Source organism: Emydura macquarii, unplaced genomic scaffold, assembly GCF_026122565.2.
Source record: "Emydura macquarii macquarii isolate MOO-44397 ecotype Brisbane River unplaced genomic scaffold, CSIRO-AGI_Emac_v2 contig_3257, whole genome shotgun sequence".
In the NCBI taxonomy this organism is placed as follows: domain Eukaryota; kingdom Metazoa; phylum Chordata; order Testudines; family Chelidae; genus Emydura; species Emydura macquarii.
In genome coordinates, this window is record NW_027133394.1 from 36,979 (window position 1) to 61,522 (window position 24,544).

General features: G+C 42.3%; 1 protein-coding gene across 1 annotated transcript in view; it reads left to right on the forward strand.

Moving 5' to 3' along the window:
• LOC137142846 (tetraspanin-15-like) overlaps window positions 1-24,544 on the forward strand; it is a gene marked incomplete at its 5' end in the record, with an annotated part of 84,961 nt that overhangs the window by 13,535 nt on the left and 46,882 nt on the right. The window contains one exon of the mRNA XM_067532310.1: window positions 14,227-14,340. Within this exon, the coding sequence (XP_067388411.1) occupies window positions 14,227-14,340 (114 nt within the window). The remainder of the gene's footprint in view (window positions 1-14,226; window positions 14,341-24,544) is intronic.

Below are 24,544 nucleotides of genomic sequence, written 5' to 3' on the forward strand. Positions count from 1 at the left end.
ATTATGTGCCTCAATAAGTCCGTCAGATAAACTAGTCTCTTTTGCACTGGCTGTAAGATCTCTCTGCTGATTAGCTGGGTAACATCTGTTTTTTTGTTTTTTTTTACTGTAGAAAATAGTTCACATAGCACAGGTCTTCTCCGCCCCCCTAATTACACATTGACTTAAGCCTTTTGCTTGGGATGTTAATTGTGAAATGTTTCATTCCATTCTGGCCAGTCCATGGTTGTGCAGTGCTGCTTCCTTCCTGTTTAAAGTTGACATCCTTCTGTGCATTGTGAATAGCTGTAGTGAATCTCCATGCATAGGCATACACGCACAGCACACTGGCCAGCTAAGCCACAAAAGGGTGGCATAGGGAATAGAACCACCAGCCAGAAGGATCTGCCGCTTGATCTGAAGGAAGCATCTGTCTGTACCTGTCATGTCTATGCCAGTGCTCTACTTGCTTTGTGGATAAACAGAGGATTTGCTCCCCTGGGTGTCAGATGACACCATTCACCAGGCGCTTGACCATTTCAAAACCGAAAGTATCTTGTGATTTAAAGCATCTTGGTTCCATTGCTGGTTCTGCTCCAGATTTTGTGTTGGACTTTTTACAGGTCTTTCCTGTGGTCTGAGTTTCAAAGGTGCTGCGTACTGATGCTCACTGGAGGCTGAGCAACTCTGGAAAATCAGGCTGTCATCTTCTCTGTAGTATAGATTTCCATCTGCACAATAAGAGTCCTCCCGTAGGTCACCAAGGTCTTGCAGCTTAATTAATTAATGTTGTTCATTAGCGTTTGTAACATATTGCAGTCCTTGGAAAGAAGAGACACTAAGTGCGTTGTACCGTTTGTTTTCAGCATCTTTGTTGAATTTGGGAATAATTCCATTCAATAATTCCAATTCAAGCCTGGATTCAAATTCAGAACAGTCCAGTACTGCTGAAAAGATGCAGTTCTGAGCATAGCTGAGTCTCAGAAGGTGCACAGAACCCTACTGCAGATCACTAGTGATATTCCAGGCTTGAATCTGATCAGCGCATCTTCAGTACATCAAGTGCAGAATGCAGGAAGTGAGTTCCTTTCTGGCTTGATTACCTTCCTTTTCCTTTGTTTGTTTGTTTTGCTGTTTTTTGGACCAGTAAAGCTAGCGAGAGAAGTAATTCAAGGTGCTAATGCTGCTTTGTAGTTCCCCAATTACTGCTGTATTCTTCCCCTCATCTCTCCCATCACTGTTGCTGCTGCTGGCAATGTGCTTTTATCTCTTTGATTCAGTTGTTTCTTTTAAATTAAAAGAGCATAAACCATTTGTCCACAAAACATCCTCATATCAGGCAGTTCCCATCCTCTGTTCTGCATTGTTTTCTCCCCCCATCACTGGCTTCTCCACATATCTCCAATATCTTAAGCTTGAACTCTCTCATTATTTTACTTCTCAGCAATACTAAGCACCTAGATTTGGCTAGTTAAATCTCCAGAGTGCAGCCCAAGCCACTTTCTTATGAAAACAAGGATGCTTTCTACAAATCACTTAGGGTTTTGCCATTGATGAGCCCATGTGTAGTTTAAGCTGAAAGAGGAAAGGCCTTTAAGGTCTCTATTAAGCATTTTCTGGTGACTAGCCTCTTACATTCCATCAGGGAGGACTACACAGGACTTCTTTCAGTATCCCTCCGGTGTTGCTTTTTTGGGATGGCAGGGGTTATTGCAGATCAGTGAAAACTGGTGATCTGTCCCATACCAGGTGCACACAACAATAGCACTTTGAATGCACCGTGTACTTGCACTGTATCTAAGAACTTGACATGACTTGTCTACCAGTGATACAACAAACTTTAGCCAATAGATGTCATGCTGTTATGAGAGAGGCTGTCATCATGGCATTTCCACCTTGACCAGAAGCAGGAAACATCAGACGGTTCATGATCATGTTCTCAACTTCCAGAGCAAAATCCCGGATACTTTGAAGAGCATCTTAAAATCTCTGTGCTCAGCTGGACCTCTTGGGATTGGCCCAGAAGGGCTTCCAGTGCTGTTGGCTATCCCACCTTTTCCTGTCTCCTCTTCATACTCCACCTGCTCTATAGCCCAGTGTCTGTTGTTGTTTAATTTGTTCATTCAAGCCTTCCCTCGGGCTTCCATTTCAGGCAGCTCAGGCAAGATTTCCGTATGTTACACAAGATATGCAGTATATGCACAGTTCTTGACATTTGGTATCAAGTAATTTGACTGTACAGTAGTTTCCCTTTACAGGGTACCTGATCAAGTGTTATTGCATTTATTTGTGGTACCATCAGATGGAAGTGTGGGAGCAATAGAAGTTAAAATATTAGCATAATAAATATTGCAACCCACAAGCTTGGGGGAGTTGTCCCAGGTCCTGACTTGTAGATACAAACATCCTTGAATGAAGCTTTAGCTTTGAATCAGGAGTCAGTCCCTTGAAAGCGATGTGTTTCTTGTTCATATCTCAAGCCTCTTTTCGACCAGAAAGCAGCAGAATTAATCTTCCAACATTTCTATAGTTCTTTCCCTTATGGAATTTAATAGATGACCCTTCTGCTGGCTAGTCAATCCATCTCACAGAACTTAACAGAGACTGATGGATGTTGCCCAGAGGTTCAAAATCTCAAGAGATTAGATTTCATTTTTTCAAGTTTCAGAGTAACTTTCTTTTAAAACCATAATGCATTTCTACAGAATTCTATTGGATTTGGCCAGGATTTTCAATGGGAGATAGGCATCACATTCCCCTTGAAAGTCAATAGGAGTTGCAAATCTTGGCCTTCCATCAGCCTATTCATTCATATAGGATTTTTCCATAGGGGTTTTCTCACTGTGAAAGGAAAAACATTCTATTCCACCTACTGAGGCCTGCTTCTTGAGCTGCTAACTGGTGTAAAACAAATCTACCAAGGGTTAAATTCATTTTATGTTGACTCTTAAAACAATGCCATTTACTGTAGCCTGCCACCCACACAGGAGCACCCTGCGGGATTAGCTTTTAAAAATGGAAAGCCTTGCAATTTCACTCTAAGTTTAAAGTCAGCTATAATGCAGTACTTCACATTTGTATAGTCTCTTTCATCTTATGATGTCAAAGCACTTTACAGACAATGCACCTTGTTTCTCAGACCTGAGAGAGACGTGAGTGGCTATCCTCATTTCATCAGTGGGGAAATTGAGGCACAGAGATGGTGGGAGTAAATTTCCCTTAGAGAGTCTGTTGCAGAGTTAGGAACAGAATGCAGGAACTGGACTCCAGTCTTTTACCTTGAACAAGATCATTCTTCCTTCACGGAAAAATAAGCCAATCCCTCATATTATTGAAAGAACAAAGTGTAAAGAACAAGATTCTTGCTATAACAAATGTATATCTTATGCATGCTTGGAAATAGCATTGAAGCTGATATTTACTATTGCTAAGGTTTGACAGTGACAGGTTTTGCAAGTCATACCTCTATTCAGAACTCTTTTGGCTGTCTTAACTGAGGGAATAATGAATAAAGTAGACTTATTGTCAAAGATAATAAATAATGCAAGTAATAATGCAAAGGAGATTTGGTTAGGAGTCAATAAATCATTTAGATTAGTTTCCCTTACACCGTATGAAAAAGCAGCTGGAACATTGATAATACTGGTCTCATAATGACTGTTGATTTTTATCTACATATCAAATGGAATTCACTGTGTGGGTGTCAGCAGCATGCTGAATTCTTGAAGGCTGCAAAATCTCAGCAACTGAATTGCCAAAGGCAAAAGTCAGCAGGTGCAATTGGTGTCTTGGAAATGTCCTTTTTGTCTGACTTCATGCACTACCTTTGCATTCTGTTAGAGCAGAAATACTTTGCATTTCAATAACAACAAAAATCTCAAAGCACTTTACAAATGTCAGTTAAAACTTTGTCTGCATACACTTGCAGCAGACAGTTAGACTGGTTTAATTCAGTTGGGTTAAACTGGTGCAAATGTATTCAGACATACTCTTAGGTTATGTCTACACTGCAAAAAAAAAAAAAAAAAAAAAAACCCTGGCAGGGAGTCTCAGAGCCTGGGTCAGCTGACTGGGGCTGGTGCTGGCGCTACAGGGCTAAAAATAGCAATGTAGATGATCTAGCAGGAGCCCTGGTTCTGAGCCCTCCACCCACCCCCCCTTGCCGGGTTTCAGAGCCTGGGCTCCAGCACAAGCACAAATGTCTACACTGCTATTTTTAGCTATCAAACGTGAGCCTGAGTCAGTTGACCCGGGCTCTGAGACTTGCTGCCGTGGGAGCTTTTTGCAGTGTAGATGTGCCCTTAGGTTTGGGCTACTTACCAAGGTTTGCCAGCATAGCTGTGTTGGTTCAGAGTGTGGAGGGGAAAAAAACCTCACTCCCTAGCTGATGTGCCAGCAACTCCCTGCCCACTCCTGATGTAGCCACAAATACAACTACAAAAGCAGCAGTGAAAAGTAAAGGTGACTGTGAGGTGCTAAGTCTGCTCTGAAAAGTGATATTGACAAGGTTTATTTGACCACCGCCTCCACCCCCAGGATTAAACAAACTATTTTAAAAAATAACTTTTCTCCTTATAACAATAATTGGATAAGGATGTGTTTTAGTCTTAATTTAAAAGCAGTGAGAAAAGGTAAATTCATTTTAAACAACAGGGTTATAAATTTAGCATTTAAAATAGTGTTAAATATAAAAATGTATTTTTAATTTACAAGGGGGTGTCGCACTCAGAGGCTTGCTGTGCAAAAGAGGTTGCCAAGCAAAAAGTTTGAGAACCACTGTCCTAACTCCTCTATGAGGTGGGTATTAATATACCTATTTTACAAATGGGTAGACTGAGGCCCGGAGAGCTAACAGTTTTTTCGCAAGATCATATGGCATGTCTCTCAGTAGTACAGCCAGAAATCGAATCCTTAAATCCTGACTTCCAGGAGCCTCCACTGACAGATGGGAAATTTTCAAAAGTGCTTAGGGCTACCTCTGCGCTACAAGCTAAGGATGTGCTTCCTCCGCTCATGTACACACACTTGCTTTGCTCATCGAGCTAGCATGAGTATAAATAGCTCTCTGGTGGGTTTGTACTCAGCCTGGCAAAACCATATTTTGATTGCCACTACCTGTGCTACTGCGGCTGCACGGCTATTTATACTCGCTAACTAGATGAGAGCTAGCGCAAGTATATGTACGTGAGCAGGGGAATCACACCCCTAGCCTATAGGGTAGACATAGCCTAAGTGACTTGGAAGCACAATTTCCACTGGAAGTCAGTCAGTTAGGCATCTTAGAGCCATTTCCTCCCCCTCTGTTATGGTTCTTTTCTGAAGAATAGTTCATTTAAAAACCAATGGAAAAATATTTAAACCAAGTTAACTGCTTAGCTCAGAATATTTGCACGTAAACGACATTTTTTGTATCTTGTTCTTTAGATTGAAAATTCAGGCCCACTGCTTGCCTATAAATGGGTGTTCACTTGCAGACATGTTCTTCCTTTTTAGTCTCTTTTATAAAAAGATGAAAGGTTTCTTTCACCAGTCTTGCTCATTATCCCATGTCTCTCTGAGTCTGCCACTGGGATGTGTGTGTTTGTTTTAACAAACACACACTAAAAGCCATTTAGAAGACAGGATTGTAATACCACCATCAGATTTTTTGTATCTGCAATACCTTGCCTGTCATCAACATGAATCATTTTTGATAATGTGACCCATAAGGACACATCTGTTGGGTTTCATCAAATTGTAGCAAGAAAGAAAACATGGAAACAAGCTCTTATGCCTCTTTCAGGTCTAAAAACATATTTAAGTGTGTGGTGTCTTGTGAGAAGTAAATACTGGCACAGTAAATAGCTAGGAATATGTCTATAACTTCCCAAGAAATAACACCCTCCAAGTTCCTGATGAAGACTTTGAAGCAGATAGAAAATGCCACCATGAAGAATCCACACTAAGTTTTCTTCCAACACACAGTCATCCTTGTGTAAGACTTTTGGCATTCTAGTGATACCCATTCTGCTGGATAACTCAGTAAAGCTTCATTTGGAGTGTGCACTAGAAAAGGGTACTTCAAGTTGTTGAGCGTCAAGTAATTTTAACTCCAAAAAATTTACCAAAAAAGTGTAATCTAGAGAAACAAGAAATGATAGGGGCCAATTCTTAGCAATCGTTTCTCTCAATGCCAGTTCAGGTATATGAGTCCCACTGTTTCAGTCACATGCAGCTCTCTCCATGCTTTAGGAGACGCTACAGATAAGCCTAGCAATCACAGTGATTGATTAGGGGAAGTAGAAGTGGGTGGCAACCTAGGCAGCAGTGACCATGAGATGGTCGAGTTCAGGATCCTGATGAAAGGAAGAAAGGGGAACAGCAGGATACGGACCATGGACTTCAGAAAAGCGGACTTTGATTCCCTCAGGGAACTGATGGGCAGGATTCCCTGGGAGGCTAATATGAGGGGGAAAGGAACCCAAGAGAGCTGGCTGTATTTTAAGGAGACCTTATTGAGGGCACAAGAGCAAACCATCCCGATGTGCAGAAAGAATAGCAAATATGGTAGGCGTCCAGCTTGGCTTAACAAAGAAGTCTTTGGCGAACTTAAACGCAAAAAAGAAGCTTACAAGAAGTGGAAGCTTGGTCAGATGACTAGGGAGGATTATATAAACACTGCTCGAACGTGCAGGAATGAAATGAGGAAGGCCAAAGCACAATTGGAGTTGCAGCTAGCAAGGGACGTGAAGGGGAACAAAAAGGGTTTCTACAGGCATGTTGCCAACAAGAGGAAGATTCGGGAAAGTGTAGGCCCCTTAAAGAAAGAGGGAGGCGACCTAGTGACGGAGGATGTGGAGAAAGCTGAGGTACTCAATGCCTTTTTTGCCTCTGTCTTCACAGACAAGATCAGCTCCCAGACTGCTGTACTGGGTGGCACAGAATGGGAAGGAGGCAAACATCCCGCAGTGCTGAAGGAACAGGTTCAAGACTATTTAGAAGGATTGGACATTCACAAGTCCATGGGGCCGGATGCAATGCACCCGAGGGTGCTGAGGGAGTTGGCTGAGGTGATTTCAGAGCCATTGGCTATTATCTTTGAAAGCTCGTGGCAACGGGGGAGGTCCCTGAGGACTGGAAAAAAGCAAATATAGTGCCCATCTTCAAAAAAGGGAGGAAAGAGGATCCGGGGAACTACAGACCGGTCAGCCTCACCTCAATCCCTGGAAAGATCATGGAGCAGGTCCTTAAGGAATCCATTTTAAGGCACTTGGAAGAGAGGAAGGTGATCAGGAACAGTCAACACGGATTCACCAAGGGAAAGTCATGCCTGACCAACCTGATTGCTTTCTATGATGAGGTGACTGGCTCTGTGGATGTGGGGAAGGCGGTGGATGTGATATACCTTGACTTTAGCAAAGCTTTTGATACGGTTTCTCACAGTATTCTTATCAGCAAGTTAAAGAAGTATGGGTTGGATGAATGGACTATAAAATGGATAGTGAACTGGCTAGAGCATAGGGCTCAACGAGTAGTGATCAATGGCTCCATGTCTAGCTGGCAACCGGTCACAAGCGGAGTTCCCCAGGGGTCGGTCCTGGGGCCGGTTTTGTTCAACATCTTTATTAATGATCTGGAGGATGGGGTAGATTGCACCCTCAGCAAGTTTGCGGACGACACTAAGCTGGGGGGAGTGGTAGATACCCTGCAAGGTAGGGATAGGATACAGAGTGACCTAAACAAACTGGAGGATTGGGCCAAAAGAAATCTAATGAGGTTCAACAAGGACAAGTGCAGAGTCCTCCACTTAGGAAGGAAGAATCCCATGCACAGCTATAGACTGGGGACCGACGAGCTGGGCAGCAGCTCTGCAGAAAAGGACCTGGGGGTAACGGTGGATAAAAAGCTGGATATGAGTCAGCAGTGTGCCCTGGTTGTCAAGAAGGCTAATGGAATATTGGGCTGCATTAGGAGGGGCATTGCCAGCAGGTCACGGGAAGTGATTATTCCCCTCTATTCGGCATTGGTGAGGCCGCATTTAGAATACTGTGTCCAGTTTTGGGCCCCCCACTACAAAAAAGATGTGGACAATTTGGAGAGAGTGCAGCGGAGGGCAACCAAAATGATTAGGGGGCTGGAGCACAGGACTTATGAGGAGAGGCTGAGGGAACTGGGCTTGTTTAGTCTGCAAAAGAGAAGAGTGAGGGGGATTTGATAGCGGCTTTTAACTACCTGAAAGGGGGTTCTAGGGAGGATGGGGCTAGGCTGTTCTCGGTGGTGGCAGATGACAGAACAAGGAGCAACGGTCTCAAGTTGCAGGGGGAGGTCTAGGTTGGACATTAGGAAAAAGTTTTTTACTAGGAGGGTGGTGAAGCATTGGAATGGGTTACCTAGGGAGGTGGTGGAATCTCCATCCTTACAGGTTTTTAAGCTGAGGCTTGACAAAGCCCTGGTTGGGATGATATAGCTGAGGTTAGTCCTGCTTTGAGCAGGGGGTTGGACTAGATGACCTCCTGAGGTCCCTTCCAACTCTAATATTCTATGATTCTATGATTCTATGATTATGACTACCTTAACTAAATGAAAGGAGAGAGAGGCAAAAATAACAGCAAAATGAAACCATGTACAAACAGTGGTTACTTCAGTTCCAGTCATCTGTGGATGCCTCTCTGTGCAAGCTTTTAACAGAGATCACACTGTAAGAGTGGGGTCTTCCCTAAAAGGGACACTTATTTAAGTAAACTACAGCCAGAATATTATTCCCCAAAATTAGAAGTGAGGTCTTTCACAATGCATCATAGATAAAGGATACCGTTTATAGATGGGGAAGGACTTTCATTTAAAGGTTGGTGAGTGCTGTTCATGGATAAATAAAGAGTTTATAAATAGGCAATGTAAGGCATCTTAACTAAGTCCTATGAAACCAAAGAAACTGTTTAAATCAGTTACTTAAAATAAGCCATTTAAGGAGCTGTCTTGAGACAGACAAATTAATTAATATTAAGAATTTAAAATCTGAATTAAATCTCACTGTTTCTCTTTATTTGCCAAGATTAATTTATGTCTCCTTCCCTGAAATACATGATCTAAGCACTCTGGTGTTTCATAGGAGAAAGCTATCAGTACCTTCAAATACAATAGTATTACAATATCCCATTAACTTGTTACCAAAAAAAGAATGTAAATCGAAATCTTTGGTGGTGCTTTTGAGAACTTCATCTCCCCAATGCAGGTTGTATTTTCCTGGTGTCATGCTGCAGAAACAGTGAACCGGAAAGTTTCTACTTCTTTTTTGTTGTTGTAGAGGTGTCAGCTTGAATAGGTTGAACTGAACTGAGGGGCCTTGTGAAGTCTTCTGTGCTGCTGTTGAAGCTGAGACATGGCTGCATGGTGTGCTGCTGGTTGGCTTTCTCAGTTCAGACCTTTTATATCCCCCATCTTCTTTCCATAACTTCCCTGAAGGAGGAAGGCATGCCTCTTTCCAGGGCTGAGCTGAATTCAGCTATTAGCTGTTATCCTTTCTGACTCAACACCGTCCTAGGTTGGGTTCAGTAGTACGCGCTCCCTTCATACACGCGCAGCAGAGTTCTGTTTGTTTTTGTTCTGGTGGTGGAAAATTCTCAAGCATCTTTAAAGTTTGTTTTAACTTTTTCTTCAGTTCAGTTCATTTTCTGAGATCCCTTTAGTTCCAGCAGGGTTTAATAAGAGCTAAAATAGTGTTTCAAATGAGTCTAAACCCCCTCGTGTCATGTAACCTCAAAATCTTTTTAAAGTTAGCTAATTCTTAGGAGTTTTAATTGAAATAGTCATTATGATGGGGTAGTCTGCCCTTTTAAGACTACTAGCACCTAGTGATCAGCCTACCCCCATCGTGTGTGGGTGGGTGGATGGAGAGGAATCCCATTACCCTGCCTGTAGGGACCTGGGGCCTGGAACCTTGTAGAGAGGGTAAGGCAAGGCTCCACTCTCACCCAGCCAACTGGGGATGAATCGGAAGAAGGGAATGAGCCTATCTGCTGCCTCCTCCCTCCCTAGGAGGGCAGGCACCAGCAGGAGAAGACTGGCCTTCTGAGCCTGTGGCCTAACTGGGGAAAAGGGAGAGCTGAGGGTAAGGCCCTACATCTGGCTAATTCACAACTCAGCTCCATGGCAGAGAGCTGGGGACTTCTGTTTTGAGGGAGTGACCCCTTTCAAGCAACCCCAGCTCCAGGAATGGGAGCTGAGGTATCTCCTGAACTGGGCCGAGAGTGCACCCAGAGTGTGGCGACCTGGCGCAACTAACAAAGTGAGTTACGCTTTGTAGAACAACTTAGTAAAATCAGACCCCATGAATGGGATATGTGTCTTGAACCCATCTCAGTTTGGATACTTGACTGAAAGATCCAAGGGGCTGTGCGCAGTGTGCCTCCAAGGCCACAAGAGTCATCCTTGAGGGCAGTGCGCTACAAAAGTCATCAAAGACATTATTGTCCTTTCTTCTCAACCACCCTTGGAAAGGTGACTCTACTCTTATTGCGCTCAGTAAGGAGTTGCTTAGGCATTGCCAGATAGCTAATTAATACCCCAGTTAATATAAATATGCTATACTCCAGTGCTTCATCTATTAGTAACCATTTCTAGCATCAAATGACCTTGTTATATTGCATATAAACCATCTCACAATTTACATAACATGTATCGGGAAGTTTTTGTCTGAAGGTTTGCAAGCATGCATCTCAAAAGAGGCTTATGCCATCTTTAAGTCTTTATGGGATTACAAGGTTTTTGCCACTCAGAGGAAACATGAGCTTTAGGGCTTGTCTACTCACAGCCCCGCAGACCAGTCTATGTGGGTGTGAACCGTGGAATGCGCTAATGTGTTGCATTCTAACTGCCTCAGAGCCCATGTAGTCCTGTTTGAAACGGCTCTATGTCAACACAAACTAGGCAGTTAGAAAGCAACGCACTAGTGCTCTACAGTTCACGTCCGCAGAAACCACACTGCAGCGTCTTGTAGACAAACCCTTAGACATAACCAATATATTTCCCAAGTACACATTTTCTTTGAAGTTAAATGAATGAAGAAGACTGGAGAGCGCCTCTAAAAGAAATTATCTTCAATATTTCTGTACTTCTTTGTGTGGGTCTGAAACTGGGGTTTTTCTCTATGAAGCAAAAACTCTTGATAACACATTTCTACATATTATTTCTCTCTGAATTGTTCTGTTACTTGAGAGAGAGCTCATCTCTATACCAGATCTGTATCTCATACAAGAAGGCTGGGCCTGGGTTTATGATCAGAGGATCCTGCTGATCCAGTGGCTCTTTTGATCAAAATTGTCCTTTTATTTAAGATCTGCCATTTGCAGTACATTCACAGCTAGCCATTAAAGACATTTATCAAATATTCTATTCAAAGCAAGAATCACAATAACATTTATATACATCTTTCAAAACAGAATATAAAAAAGGGTAGTGTTAAAACAAAATAGACATTGTGAGCTGGATTTCGGAGTCTGTGTAAATATATTCGAGGTGATAAACATGGTGTTATTTTCCTTTGACACTTTGGGAACCTGTCACTAGTTGGCAGACAGCAGATTTCCTAGGAATCTCCTTAGCTGAACATATGCTTCTATTTCGGTTATTTAATTATAGGTTATATTATCAAGCTGTGTGTGTGTGTGTGTGTGTGTGTGTGTGTGTGTCTAGTTTTGAGACCCCCCCACTACAGAAGGGATGTACAGAAATTTGAAAGAGGCCCAGCGGAGGGTAACAAAAATGATTTGGGGGCTGGAGCACATGACTTATGAGGAGAGGCTGAGGGAACTAGGCTTGTTTAGCCTGCAGAAGAGAAGAATGAGGGGGCATTTGATAACAGTCTTTAACTAGCTGAAAGGGGGTTCCAGGGAGGATGGAACTAGGTCGTTTTCAGTGGTGGTAGGTGGCAGAGCTGGGAGGAATGGTCTCAAGTTGCAGTGGGGGAGGTCTAGGTTGGATATCAGGAAAACCTTTTTCACTAGGGGGGTGGTGAAACACTGGAATGAGTTACCTAGAGAGGTGGTGGAATTTCGATCCTTAGGGGTTTTTTAAGTGTGGCTTGACAAAGCCCTGGCTGGGATGATTTAGCTGAGGTTGGTCCTGCTTTGAGCAGTAGGTTGGACTAGATGACCTCTTAAGGTCCCTTCCAAACCTAATCTTCTATGATTCTATCTTGCAAGCTCATTTTCCCTCCCTCCCTTCTGAAACATATGGCCAGAGTGGCCCAGTATCAGCGATACAGGCAATGTTCTGTGCTCGCTTTAGCAGGCCGAGTGTCTGTTCTCTTCTTGGGCCATATGTGTCAGGAAGAGCAAGGCATGCTACTGACTGAGAGAGAGGAACATGGTTGTGGTGTGCAGATCTGCAGGATTCTCCCCCACAGCAGGACTGGAAGGAGGTGAGCAGTTAGGAGGTGGGAAATTTGTGGGAAGAAGAAAGCAACAAAAGAAACAAAATGCAAATCTCCTTCCAGTCGTTTACAGTGTGCTCAGTGCTACACAAGGCACTAAATACAGTCCCTGCATCCAAGAACTGCTATAGTTACAAGATGCATGTGAACACAATGCTATGGAAAGCCTAGAGCAGTAAGTGAATGGGAGTTCTTGTGGCCATCTCTGAACACTTAACCAAGAGTGAGACAGTAGTGTATTGGCTTTGGGCAATTTCAACATAACTAATCAAAGTAATTACACACCAGCAGGAGGCTTCATTATTTGGTTCGCAAACTCCTGCAGGCGGTTGTTTAAAATCTAAACAAACATTATTTTCTTTAAAATTTTCATTGAGTTCTGTTAGTGTGTAGAGATGAGCTTGCGTTGCAAAGCTAGGGTCCAGATCTTGATTTTCCTAGAACTTTGGAACGTGTTTGGATTCAATTGAGAGTTATCGGCCGTGAAGTTTGGATCATAATCTAAACATTGTTTTGGCAGTGGAGAGGGATGTGTTTCTCATGGAGTAGGGTTGATTTGGATCAAACTCTAAAGTAAATTCTGTGTTAAAAGAAACAGCACACAAGTTTGGGACATAAACACATACTAGCATTTCTTTCAAACAGCACATGCATTGCTAGGGATAGGCCAGGAAAGGAAAAAGATCGGAATATGCTGTTGCTTTTTTTAAAAGCCTGTTTTTCCTACTCTCCTGAAAGATAACCAGAGTTGCTTGTGGAGAGTACAGTAGATCATCGCCACTGACCTGTCAGCAAGAAGAATGTTTGAGGTTTACAGGATTGAAACTCCTTAGGGAAAGCTGTTACTTGCCAAATGTCATCTCTTGCTAAGGGTCTGAAGGACGCGAGAACAGTTTACTTAGCCTGTTCTCTGGGGAAATGAACTGGGATCAGCACATTGTCACTCCTCAAAAATGTCAGTCCAGCTAATCTGTTTGCTCATCTCATATTCTTGCAAAGAAACCTAAAATCCTTGTCTCTCTCTTGATCAGCTGTTTGCTGATAACATCGGGTTTGACTAGAACTGACCTGCCTTGTTCTACCTGAAGCAGGGAGTCATGTTCTAACCAAAACTCTGTCAGGCTAGGGCCCTTAAAGGACCCTGAAGGAGTGAGCTGCTGAATTTTCAGTGGGAGTTGGACACCTAATTTCCTTGGGCTCCTGTGAACATCTCAGCACTTGGGGCACATTTCACTTCAGGATTATAATTTGAGCTCTTTTAATGTCTGTTCCATAAACTAGCTCTTGAAATCCTAGCCGTACCCAGGGGAGAGATGGGCTTAGATGGATATGTACTATGTACACATGGGTTGGAAATTTTCAGCATTAAAAATTTACTTTAACTTTCCCATTGTTCTGCTTCAGGCAAGTCAAGGCTGCCTACCTAGCATGATCTTGTTCTTAGCCTCATTATCCTGATGGAGGGTCATCTGCTTTAGTTTAAAAAGTAAATGCTGCACTTGGTCTGAAACTAAGTGAACAGTAAACAATCTTATATCCTTTCTCTGCAATTCTTAGAGACCATGCCAAAAACATTCTACCTGATTCCCATAGTGTGGCTCCAGAATTACTGTGACTTAGGGAAACTCCTGTCTGATGACATTAGACAAGGCTGTGTTTGTCAGTCTGAGCTGTACAGAGCCAGAGAGAACCAACGAGTCGGTTCATGCCCAGCAGCATGAATAAGGAATCCTCTTCTCGTTAGGTTCAGGCGGATGTTGCCAATATTTATCATGCTACAAACGTGTTTTATTCATCACTTGATTATGATGCTTTTTTTTGTATTTCTTTCTTTGCAGTTTTCTTGTTGTGGAGGTGATGAATATAAAGACTGGAACGTCAATCAGTACCATTCATGCAACAGCAGTGGTCCTCTGGCTTGTGGGGTTCCATACACTTGCTGTATCAAGAAGGTAAGTGAGACTGAGTGATTAAGACAAGAAATTGAAGAGTGTTAATCAGAACAGTTATAAGAACTCACGAGGGTCTTTGAGCATTTGTCTCCTCTGTCACAATGTGGCTCATAGCATGAGAGCCTTCTCCTCTGCCTATCCAGCCTTCCCGTATCTCTTCATATCTTCTCTAATAACAGATCTTTTCTTTTCTCCCCTGCCTACGTGTGGCTGCTTTTCTCACTCTCTACCATTAGCCGTTTTATATAATGCGCTGACCAAAGGATGACCACCCCATTTCACAGCAACTTTTGAGGTTATAATTTTTTTCATTCTGCTTTGGAATGAAAACAAAATCTTTCAAAAGGGTTTCATGAAACGTTTGTATGAATCAGAAGCGTTGTATAGCCTGGAGGTTCAGGGCACTGGCCTGACATTCAGAGCAGTTTTTCATCCCAGATGATGCTAAAGCAGGCAGAGCCAGGACTTGAACCTAGATTTCTTACTTCCTGGGCCAGTAGCTATATCACCAGGCCATAGAGTCTCTTATAAAACCAACACACATTAAAGTTTTAGCAGAACCAATATATTTTGACATTCAGACCAGCTCTATTTGTCATCCCATGTAGACCAGGCCTTAGTCAGAATTCTGCCTGCCAGCCACCCCTCTAACGACTAAACTCTGCTTCCTCCCATGCAGTATCACATCACAGGGGTTCAATGTTAATATCCTCCAGTCGGCTTATATGTGTGTGCATACGCTCTGCATTTCACGGGGTTGCCCATTTGGATGACCCTATCTGCATCAACTTTTTTCAAAGCAACCTTTTGATAGTCAGTCAGTGCACTGTCCTGTTGCAACTGGTGATCTTTCACAAGCACCAAATGTCAGCTTGGAGGACTAGTCAGCAGCTTACAAAGTTGGTTTGTAGGATTCTGACAAAATCAGTACAAAGACAGGATGAGAAGTCAGGCTAGTGAGAAAATCTATAAAGTCCACTGTGGTGATGGCCTTGGCCAGAGACCCTGAAAGAGGCACTCAGTAAAAACATTAGCTCTACTTAAAAAAAAATCAATGCAGTCTCTATTGATTGGAGACCAGAAGATACTTAACACAGGGATGATCCTTTTGAACCTAGGAAGGCCTGATATTGCCTCCTTACCGTACTTATCCTTATCCTACAACTTAAACCTATTAACCACACATTGATTACACATCAATTATTGACCAGGATAGATGAATAATCCAGTCAGTCACATAATGATATAATCACATCAAAGGATTACCTAACAAACCCCATGTAAACAGGAAAAGGAGTCAAGAAGAGAAGTGAATATGTATCTAGTTCTATTTAAATGCATTGCTCTACAATAATTATACCTGAACCTACTGTAAATTGTTACATTATACATTGAGAAATTGTAAATTGAAAAAATGGCTAACATTTATGAAACTTCTTTTTCACTGGGAAAATAAGCTAAGTGCTAAGAAGTTGCTTGAGCTTCAGTCAGTGGTCTTTTTGATGGTTAACATTCTAATGCATGCCTTGTAATGAGAACCAAGAACTATGCCAAGATGCAGCTAGAGATAGAAATATACTGCAGCTGGTATAATGAGGCCAATAACACCATGCAGACTGGCTATAATAGGCTCCTCTGATACGCAACACACAGTGAGGAAAGATTAAAGGGAGTCGTGTGATCTTTCCACCTGGGTCTTTTCTTTCCAATGTGCTAACCAACTATTGACTCCATGGGGAGCTGTAGATAGTCAGCAGCTCTGAAAATTGGATCATTGTTGTATGACGTTGGACAGGCCGTGTAGGGTGGGATTTTCAAAAGTCTCAGGATACATCTACACTGCATCAGAGCTGTGACTGCAGCCTGTGTGGACAAACCTGAGCTAGCTTTGATCTAGCTTGTTTGAACAGCAGTGAAGCCACAGCAGCACAGGTTGTACAAAGCCACCCCAGATCCTGGGTATGTATTCAAACAGCTAGCCTGAGGACTAGGATAGCAGGAGTGTGATTCTAAATCAGATTACTATAAAACAAGGGATTAATAATAAATCAATAAGTTCGTCACAATCAACTAAAAGGTAATTCGCATCCTAAACTAAGATTAAAATTTCAATAGCTTTTCGTCTATGACATTATCTTACCCACAGCTGGTTGCAATGTCTCTTGCAACCAGGCCCTCCCGCTTCCTCCTGTGGATAGGTGCCACTCCTTGATGCTGCTTAAAAAATGGATTTCAGGGGAGAGCCCTGAGACAAAGACACCTCCGCTTTTAACAAGTTTCCTCAACACCCTGTACATATGTATGACACCGCAGGAAACATGCTACCACAACAATAATGTTCAGTATGCCATGAGCATTCCAAAAACACCTTACATGACATACTTTGCATCACACAATACACAGTTACACTGTAAGGGTGAACATGAATGATACACAAATCATATCATATACATGGGGTACAGCGTGTCACACAGAGGTTATGTAGGTTGGAACCGGGATGAATTAACTGACTAAGGGGCTTTAGAAAATAGCAGGACTGTGCTAGTAAGGGAGCAAAGCAGGTCAGGATTGAGGTGCATTGGCAGAGCAATGTGTGGAGACCCAGGACTGCAGCAGCAGACAGTGAGGAAGATAAGAATCATGGTACATCGGCCCATCTGTGAGCTGGATGAGTTTCGTAATACACTACATCTTGCTCAAACCTCGGCCATTTGTTCTTCCTCTCGTGAGCAGTAAACTCACATCTTTTTGTTAAAAAATGCTGACTATTTCTGAAAACTACCCCTAAATACACTACAGGCATCGCTGAATTGTTGGAAAGGTTTAATGGCTGCTCGTGCTGTGCATGTTCCTCCTTTAATCAGGAGACTTCAGATCCTTATTAATTCATAGACATTGCCTTTGCTCTGCTTCTGACTCCCCTTCTTCCTCTACCTGTCTGGTACATCGGATAGATGTTCTCTGAAGCTATAGTGGCTCTGAAAAAGTTTTTGCAGCAGTGCTTATATTAACTGCTCTTTTCCTTGCTTGTTCATGGTCTTGTCTAAGATGCCTCCTGTCCTGACTGGTTCAGCGGGTGGAGAGAGGAAACATTTTCGAAAGTGGCCACTCATTTTAGATGCTCAACTAGACACATTGAGCCTGATTTTTAAGAGGTGCAGAACTCCAGCAGCTCCCCCAGACTCTATTTTGGAGTTATGGGTGCTCAGCAGTTCTGAAAATCAGACCAAGTATCAAGCTGCGTATCCAAAATCACAAGAGGTTTTTAATCATTTTTGTTTAAATATTTACACTAAATGGACTTTGCTAGCTCATAGCTTCTTCACCTTCCATTGATAGGCTAGGCTAGAACTTGTCAAGGGTAAATTGTGTAATGTACAAACTAATTTCCTCCTCCTATTGCCAATTCCCTGCAAGTGAAGGGGGTGTGAAGTTCAGCTTTGGTGCTCTGAGTAAGTAGGGAGTGAATGAAGTGTTCTCTTCTCTCTGACAGCTCTTTACAAGGCTCAGCATACTGTGTTGCAGGGTGGGATTAGTAAACTCCAGATTCGCATAGCCATATAGATTTACAGCTAGATAGAATTTCCTTTGTCAAAGCACCTTTGATTTTACACAAATGGCTTATCAAACAAAACTATTGGCAAACAAAAACTACTTTTGATTAAATATTCTGGTTTTGGTTTGGTTTCTGAAACAGGAAAAATGTCCCCCAATCCGAAGGAATTTTATTGAAAATGGTTTTTGAAAACCCAAACATTTTAACAGAAAATCTGGCAACAAATAACATTTTTCTGAATTTCCCTCAAAAAAAAATTAGCACTTTTTCAACCAGTTCTATATAGAACCTGTCATTTCTAGCTCATTGGTCCATGCCAGGCTGTGGTTATCTGATTGGTCTGCAAGAGATGAGCTGTGCGGGGAGATCTCAATCCAGGTTTTAATAGACAGTTGCCTGCATTATAAAACACACCACAATGTGGTGAGGATGTCCCCTTGTTGGCATTCTCACATGACAGGCCAATTATGACTTCAGCCATGGAGATGGACTTGTAGGAGAGTCCCCCGGAGGGAGCTGGAGGCACAGTGGTGGGTAGGCATGCAGTGCCGCTTAGGGGCCCGCAGCAATTCTATTGCTGCATGGAGCATTCCAGTCCCCAGCACCTCTCATGCATGACATTCACAGAACTTTAAAAAATCAGACAAAATCCAGTGAGCCAGATAATAAATTTACCCTGGCAGCTTCTTGCCCAAACAGCATGGGGAGTTGGAATTTGCCCATCCTAATCCATCCAAGCTTAACTGAAATGGAAGCCTGTCGCTCACAGCACAGAATCCAATTTGGGTAAATGTCCTTCAAATACAAGACAGCATTTGCGAGTGGCTCTTTTAAGGCTACGTCTACGTGCTGAGCTAGGGATGTGATTCCCCTGCTCATGTACACGTACTCCTCTCATCGAACTAGTACCGATTATAAATATCAGCATAGCTGCCATAGCATGGGTAGCAGCAGCAGGGGCACGGCTTCGCCGAGACAAGTACAAACCCCTTTGAAACTCAGCACAGTTAAGCCATGTCTCTGCTGCTGTTACCCATGCTACTGCCACCACACGGCTATTTATACCTGTGCTGATTCCGTGAATCCCACCCCAGGCTGGGACCAAGCTCTGGGACCCCGAGAGGGGAGAGGGTCCAAGAACTGGGTTCCAACACCAGCCCGAATGCCTTCACTGCAATTTTACAGCCCTGTCAGTTCAAATCAGCTGACGTGGGCCAGCCACGGTGTTTAATTGCAGTATGGACAGACCCTTTTGTAGTATCCTGTTGCTGGCAGTGGCCAATGCTGGATGTCTTAGATGAAGGTGCAACGCATCCTCCCTACAATAATGAACCAAATTCTGCAATTTTATACTGTAAAAGGCCACTCAATTATTGCAGTGTTTTATATTGGGATGTTTAGTCTCTCAAATGTTCATTGTTAGCATATATAACTTTCAAAAGAGATGCATGCAGGAAAAAAGTACCTGAAATAGATCACATTTAAAAAAAAAAAAAAAAAGCATATTTGGTGTTGTATTATGAAACACCTGATATGGAAATAAGCTGTAAAAATAATTCCTGCCTCCAATCAGTGCACTGATTAAGGCATCTCTGCCTGCCAGTGAAGATGGCATCAGAAATTCATGTGCTGTTCTTTCTTAATATCAGTAGAGTAAGAGTTGAAAATATTCTAGTAAATTTTAAAATATTTTTATTCTCCCCCCAGTTTGTGGTGACCACACAGCAAATGAAATGTTTTTCCTCTCAATTTCATACTTCATTTTGCAAAGATCAGTCTTTTCTCTTCCTCCCTCCCTTTATTCTGTAGTGAACATTCGTGAAAAGAGATAGTGGCAGCTGGGATTCTCATACAGGGATCTTTGCCATTAGGCTTCACTTCCAGTTTTTGTGTAATAAATAAATCAATGAAATATCCTGTCAGGAGATGGCTAGTGGTCTGTGATGGTTATTAATCAGAATTTATGGTTTGTTTTCTCAGCTTGGGTGGTTGGTTGGGGAGTCAGAGAGGCAGTCAGTTGTGTTTTAGCACTATGTTGGGAAGCTAGAGAGAAGTTAAAAAAAATCATGCTTGGAAAATGAGGTGGAATGGAACCATCCAGGAGCACAAGGTGCCCATTTTGGAGAAGGAAAAATTACAGGTAGTTACACAGTAAGCACTTTGGGATGGAGACCATCTTTTTATTCTATGTTTGTAAAGCACGTACCACAAAAGGGTCCTGGTCCATGTCTGGAGCTCTTTGGTGCTACCAGAATACAAATAATTAATAGGCATGTAAATTTTATCTTGTGAATAAACAGAAATCAGATGCAGTTAGCAAGTCACTGCTGCTCTCTGTGCCTCAGTTTCCCCATCTATAAAATTGGGATAACGTTCTAGACTGCCATTGGTAAAGTGTTTTGAGCTCTACAGCTGAAAAGTGCTATATACAAGCTAGGCAGTATTGTTATTTCAGCACATTAAGGGATTCGTTCACTGTAACATAACAAGAAAGTATCTGCTTTAACACAATATGGAATCCTAAAAATGTGTTCTTGAAGTTTAGGTGTCCACTTCCGCAGATGCAGCTTGTGCTTTATAGGTTTGTAAGCAGAAAGCGAGACTTTTCATTTTAAATTAGAAGTTGCAGTTACTGCGTGGTTATTCATAAGGTAAGACATGTAGCTCAAAGAAAATTTGTATCCCATCTTAATTAGTTACTTCTGAATGTTTTTTTAGCACTCCATCTGGTTAACTCCGTCTTGTTTATAGCCTAATGTGCTGCAGACTGACAGTTTGCATAAGAGATGAACTGAAAATGATCTGCAAGGCTTTTAGGCATATGAAATGCAATTGTCAAAATGGCAAGTGAGATGACCAAAGTAATTATAAGATGGTCAGCCTGACATCTATTCAGGGCAAAAAAATAAAAAAGCTGATATGGGATTCAATTAACAAAGAATTAAAGGCTAGGAATATAATTAATGCCAGTCAACATGGTTTTATGGAAGATCAGTCTTGTCAAACAAATCTGATTTCATTCTTTGAGGCGATTACAAGTTTGGTTGATTTAAAAAAAAAGTAACTTAGTGGATGTAATATACTTAGACTTTTGTAAGGTATTTGACTTAGCACAGTATGAGATCCCGATTAAAAAGTTAGCAGTGTACACTGTCAATAAAGCACATATTAAATGGATGAAGAATAGGACAATTGACAACTCTTAAAAAGTAGCCATCAATGGGAATCATCATCAAACAGGATTGTTTCTAGAGGGTTTGTTTGGAAGCAGTACGAGGCCCAGTTCCATTTAACATTTTCATCAGTGATCTGGACATGATTATAAAATCATTACTGATAAAACTTGCAGATGACAAAGATTGGTAGCATGGTAAATGATGCAGATGGGGCAATCATACAGAGCAGTCAGGATTGCTTGGTAAGTTAGGCCCATTCAAACAAAATGTGGTTTAATACAGCCAAACGCAAAGGTACCTGACTAGGAAAAAGTAATGTCGGTCATATGTGCAGAATGTGGGATTGTATCCTGGAAAGCTGTGATGGAAAAGGATTTAGGGGTTATAGAATCATAGAACATTAGGGTTGGAAGGGACCCCAGGACATCATCTAGTCCACCCCCCTGCTCAAAGCAGGACCAACCCCAACTAAATCATCACAGCCAGGGCTTTGTCAAGTCAGGCCTTAAAAACCTCTAAAGATGGAGATCCCACCACCTCCCTAGGTAACCCATTCCAGTGCTTCACCACCCTCCTAGTAAAAAAGGTTTTCCTAATATCCAACCTAGACGTCCCCCGCTGCAACTTGAGATCATTGCTCCTTGTTCTGTCATTTGCCACCACTAAGAACAGCCTAGCTCCATCCTCCTGGAGCCCCCCTTCAAGTAGTTGAAGGCCACTATCAAATTCCCCCCCCCCCTCCAATTCTTCTCTTCTGCAGACGAAACAAGCCCAGTTCCCTCAGCCTCTCCTCATAAATCATGTGCTCCAGAACCCTAATCATTTTCATAGTGGACAAGCAACTGAACATGATGAGTGCCGAGCTCAATGCTGAAGCAAAAAGAGCTAATGTGATCCTTGGCTATAAACAGGGGAGTCGTGAGTCGGAGTAGAGAGGTGATTTTTACCTCTGAATGTGACATTGGTGACACTGATTCTGGAATAGTGTGTACCATTCTGGTGTCCACAGTTTTCAAAGTAGATTGTAAAATTGGAGAGGGTTCAGAAAAGAGCCCCAAAAGTGATTTCAGAGCCTCACAGTGAGAGAGTTGATTCTGTGTAGCTTATCAAAAAGAAGATTGGACGTGGCTTGATTACAGTGTCTAAATACCTTCACAGGAAGAAAATACCAGGTATTAAATGGCTCTTTAATCTGGCTAAAAAAACAGATCAGGAGATAATGGCTGGAAGCTGTAATTAGACAAATTTGAATTAGAAATAAACCACATTTCTAAATGGGAGAGTGATTGACTGTTGGAACAAACTCCCAAGGGGAGTGGTGGATTCTCTATCTCTTGAAGGCTTCAGATCATCAAGACTGGTTGCCTTTCTGGAAGATAGATTTTAGCCAAGCAAAAATTATTGGGCTCAGTACAGGTTAACTGGGGGAAACTGAATGGCCTGTGAGGTACAGGAGGTCAGATTAGGCGACTTAATTTAGACGCCATGAAATTAAATCAATTGTGATGCAGCAGCTGCAGTATACTAGCACAAATCCCTCATTGCATGTGTATCCTATTCTACTATTAAAGCCCCTGAGGGCTTTGAGTGCAGAAAGATTTCAGGATGGGACTAGGAGGGATCCAGTTGGACAGAAATTTGCAAGTGCCTCACTTGCAAATGCAAAATGTGGCTACGCAAGGAGGCCGTCATTTAAAAATCGGACTTTAAATCCTATAGTATTCCAGGGAATTCAGAAAATATTATCCTGTGTGTACAGCTTGGGGAGGCCCCCAATGTCATGCAACAAGTTGATGGCAAACCAAGTAAAGCGTCATGTTAACCAGGCCTCCTGCTGTAACCATTAGATTCCCTATCTCCCTTCGAGCACCTCTGTTTTCATTGGATGACCCTGAACCCCTTGATGAACTACAGATCTTGAATTCTTACCATCCCAAAAGATGCAGCTAGTCATGCACCAGTCTCTCTGCAAAGAACAAATATCTCACACCTGCATTTCTAGCTGACTTGTAATAAATTCATTGGGGTTGTTCTTTCTCTTTCTCCGTGACATGTAACACGCTTAATAAAACCAGCTCAGGCCCATGTCAAACAGCAGAGCAATAGAACATAATTAACTCCATAGTCAGCCTTGTTTCTATATCTCTTGGTTAATAAAGTGGCTTTGTTGCCACCTTCCAATGTTCGAAATCGCACAGCACTTCAATCGGTGTTAGTTGGAGCATAAATTTTTGACAACGCAATTGCAATGATATTATTGCTGGTCTCCCCAACAATAGAGGAGGTGGGGAAAACATCAGTGTAAATCAGGTTAATGAGGGTGCTTTTGTGAACGATACATGGGGCATACCTGTCCCTTTTTACTCTTACAGAGCATGATGGCTTAAGTCGGAGTGTACACTCGTACCGTCATTCCCCATTACTATCAGTGGTGCAGCTCTGAGGCCATCACTCAGCACGTAGCCCCCCAGGCCAAATCCACTTTAGAATGACCTTTACAAAATCTTTCTATATCTGCTAGAGAGTTCCATTAAACTGCCTACTGGAGTTTCCTTCCTTCATACTCCTCAGAAGGGATTGGGCACTAGGGATCCAGAGACATCTGTTGATGATGTTGAGATCTGAAAGCAACCCCTTTGCCAGTGTCACTATTCATACAAGAAGTTTTGATCAGGAAGGATTAAAAGGGGAGAAAAAGACAGCTAGTGTTTGAAAGCAGACCCTTATGTCAAATTTCCTGAACTGCTCTGCCTCTTGACTGCAGGGAAAATGCAGGGTGACACTGCTCTGAATGTATTAGTTACATTCAGAATGTTTCCTAGACCATCCTTTCCTGGTAAGACATTTAGGCCACATCTTAGGCCAAAATTATGTCTACCTAAATTATGTCAGCATACAGTTATTACATCACTTGTGCATATGCACAGCACACTCCTTGTGTCAGTGGTGTATGTCCTCACCAGGAGTGCTTGTATTGACACCGAGGTCAGTGTGGGGCATTGTGGGGGAGCTCTTGGAGGCCAGTAACAGTCAACATAAGTAACACAGTGTCTACCTAACTGGTCGGCCATGACTCTACACCACTCAAGGAGGTGGTGTTGTTAAGTTGGCGTAGCAGGAGAAAAATTTAAGTGCAGACACATCTGCTGCTAGGTTGACATAAGTTGCCTTGCGTCAACTTAACGGTGTAGTGTAGACTAGGCCTTAGGAACTTAGAGCTATGTAGACCGGTTTGGGTCAGGTTATCCTTCCTTAATGAGGTACAGTCCTCTAACTTTGGGAGGGAGGATAATCACTATTATAACTATTTCCATTTCTGGAATGGAGTAAGTAATTTGCACCTGGTAAATTATCCAATGAATGTAGTCTTAGAATTATAGAATATTAGGGTTGGAAGGGACCTCAGGAGGCCATCTAGTCCAACTCGCTGCTCTTTTTTGGGACTTCCTCAAATTTTATTAATTGTTCAGTA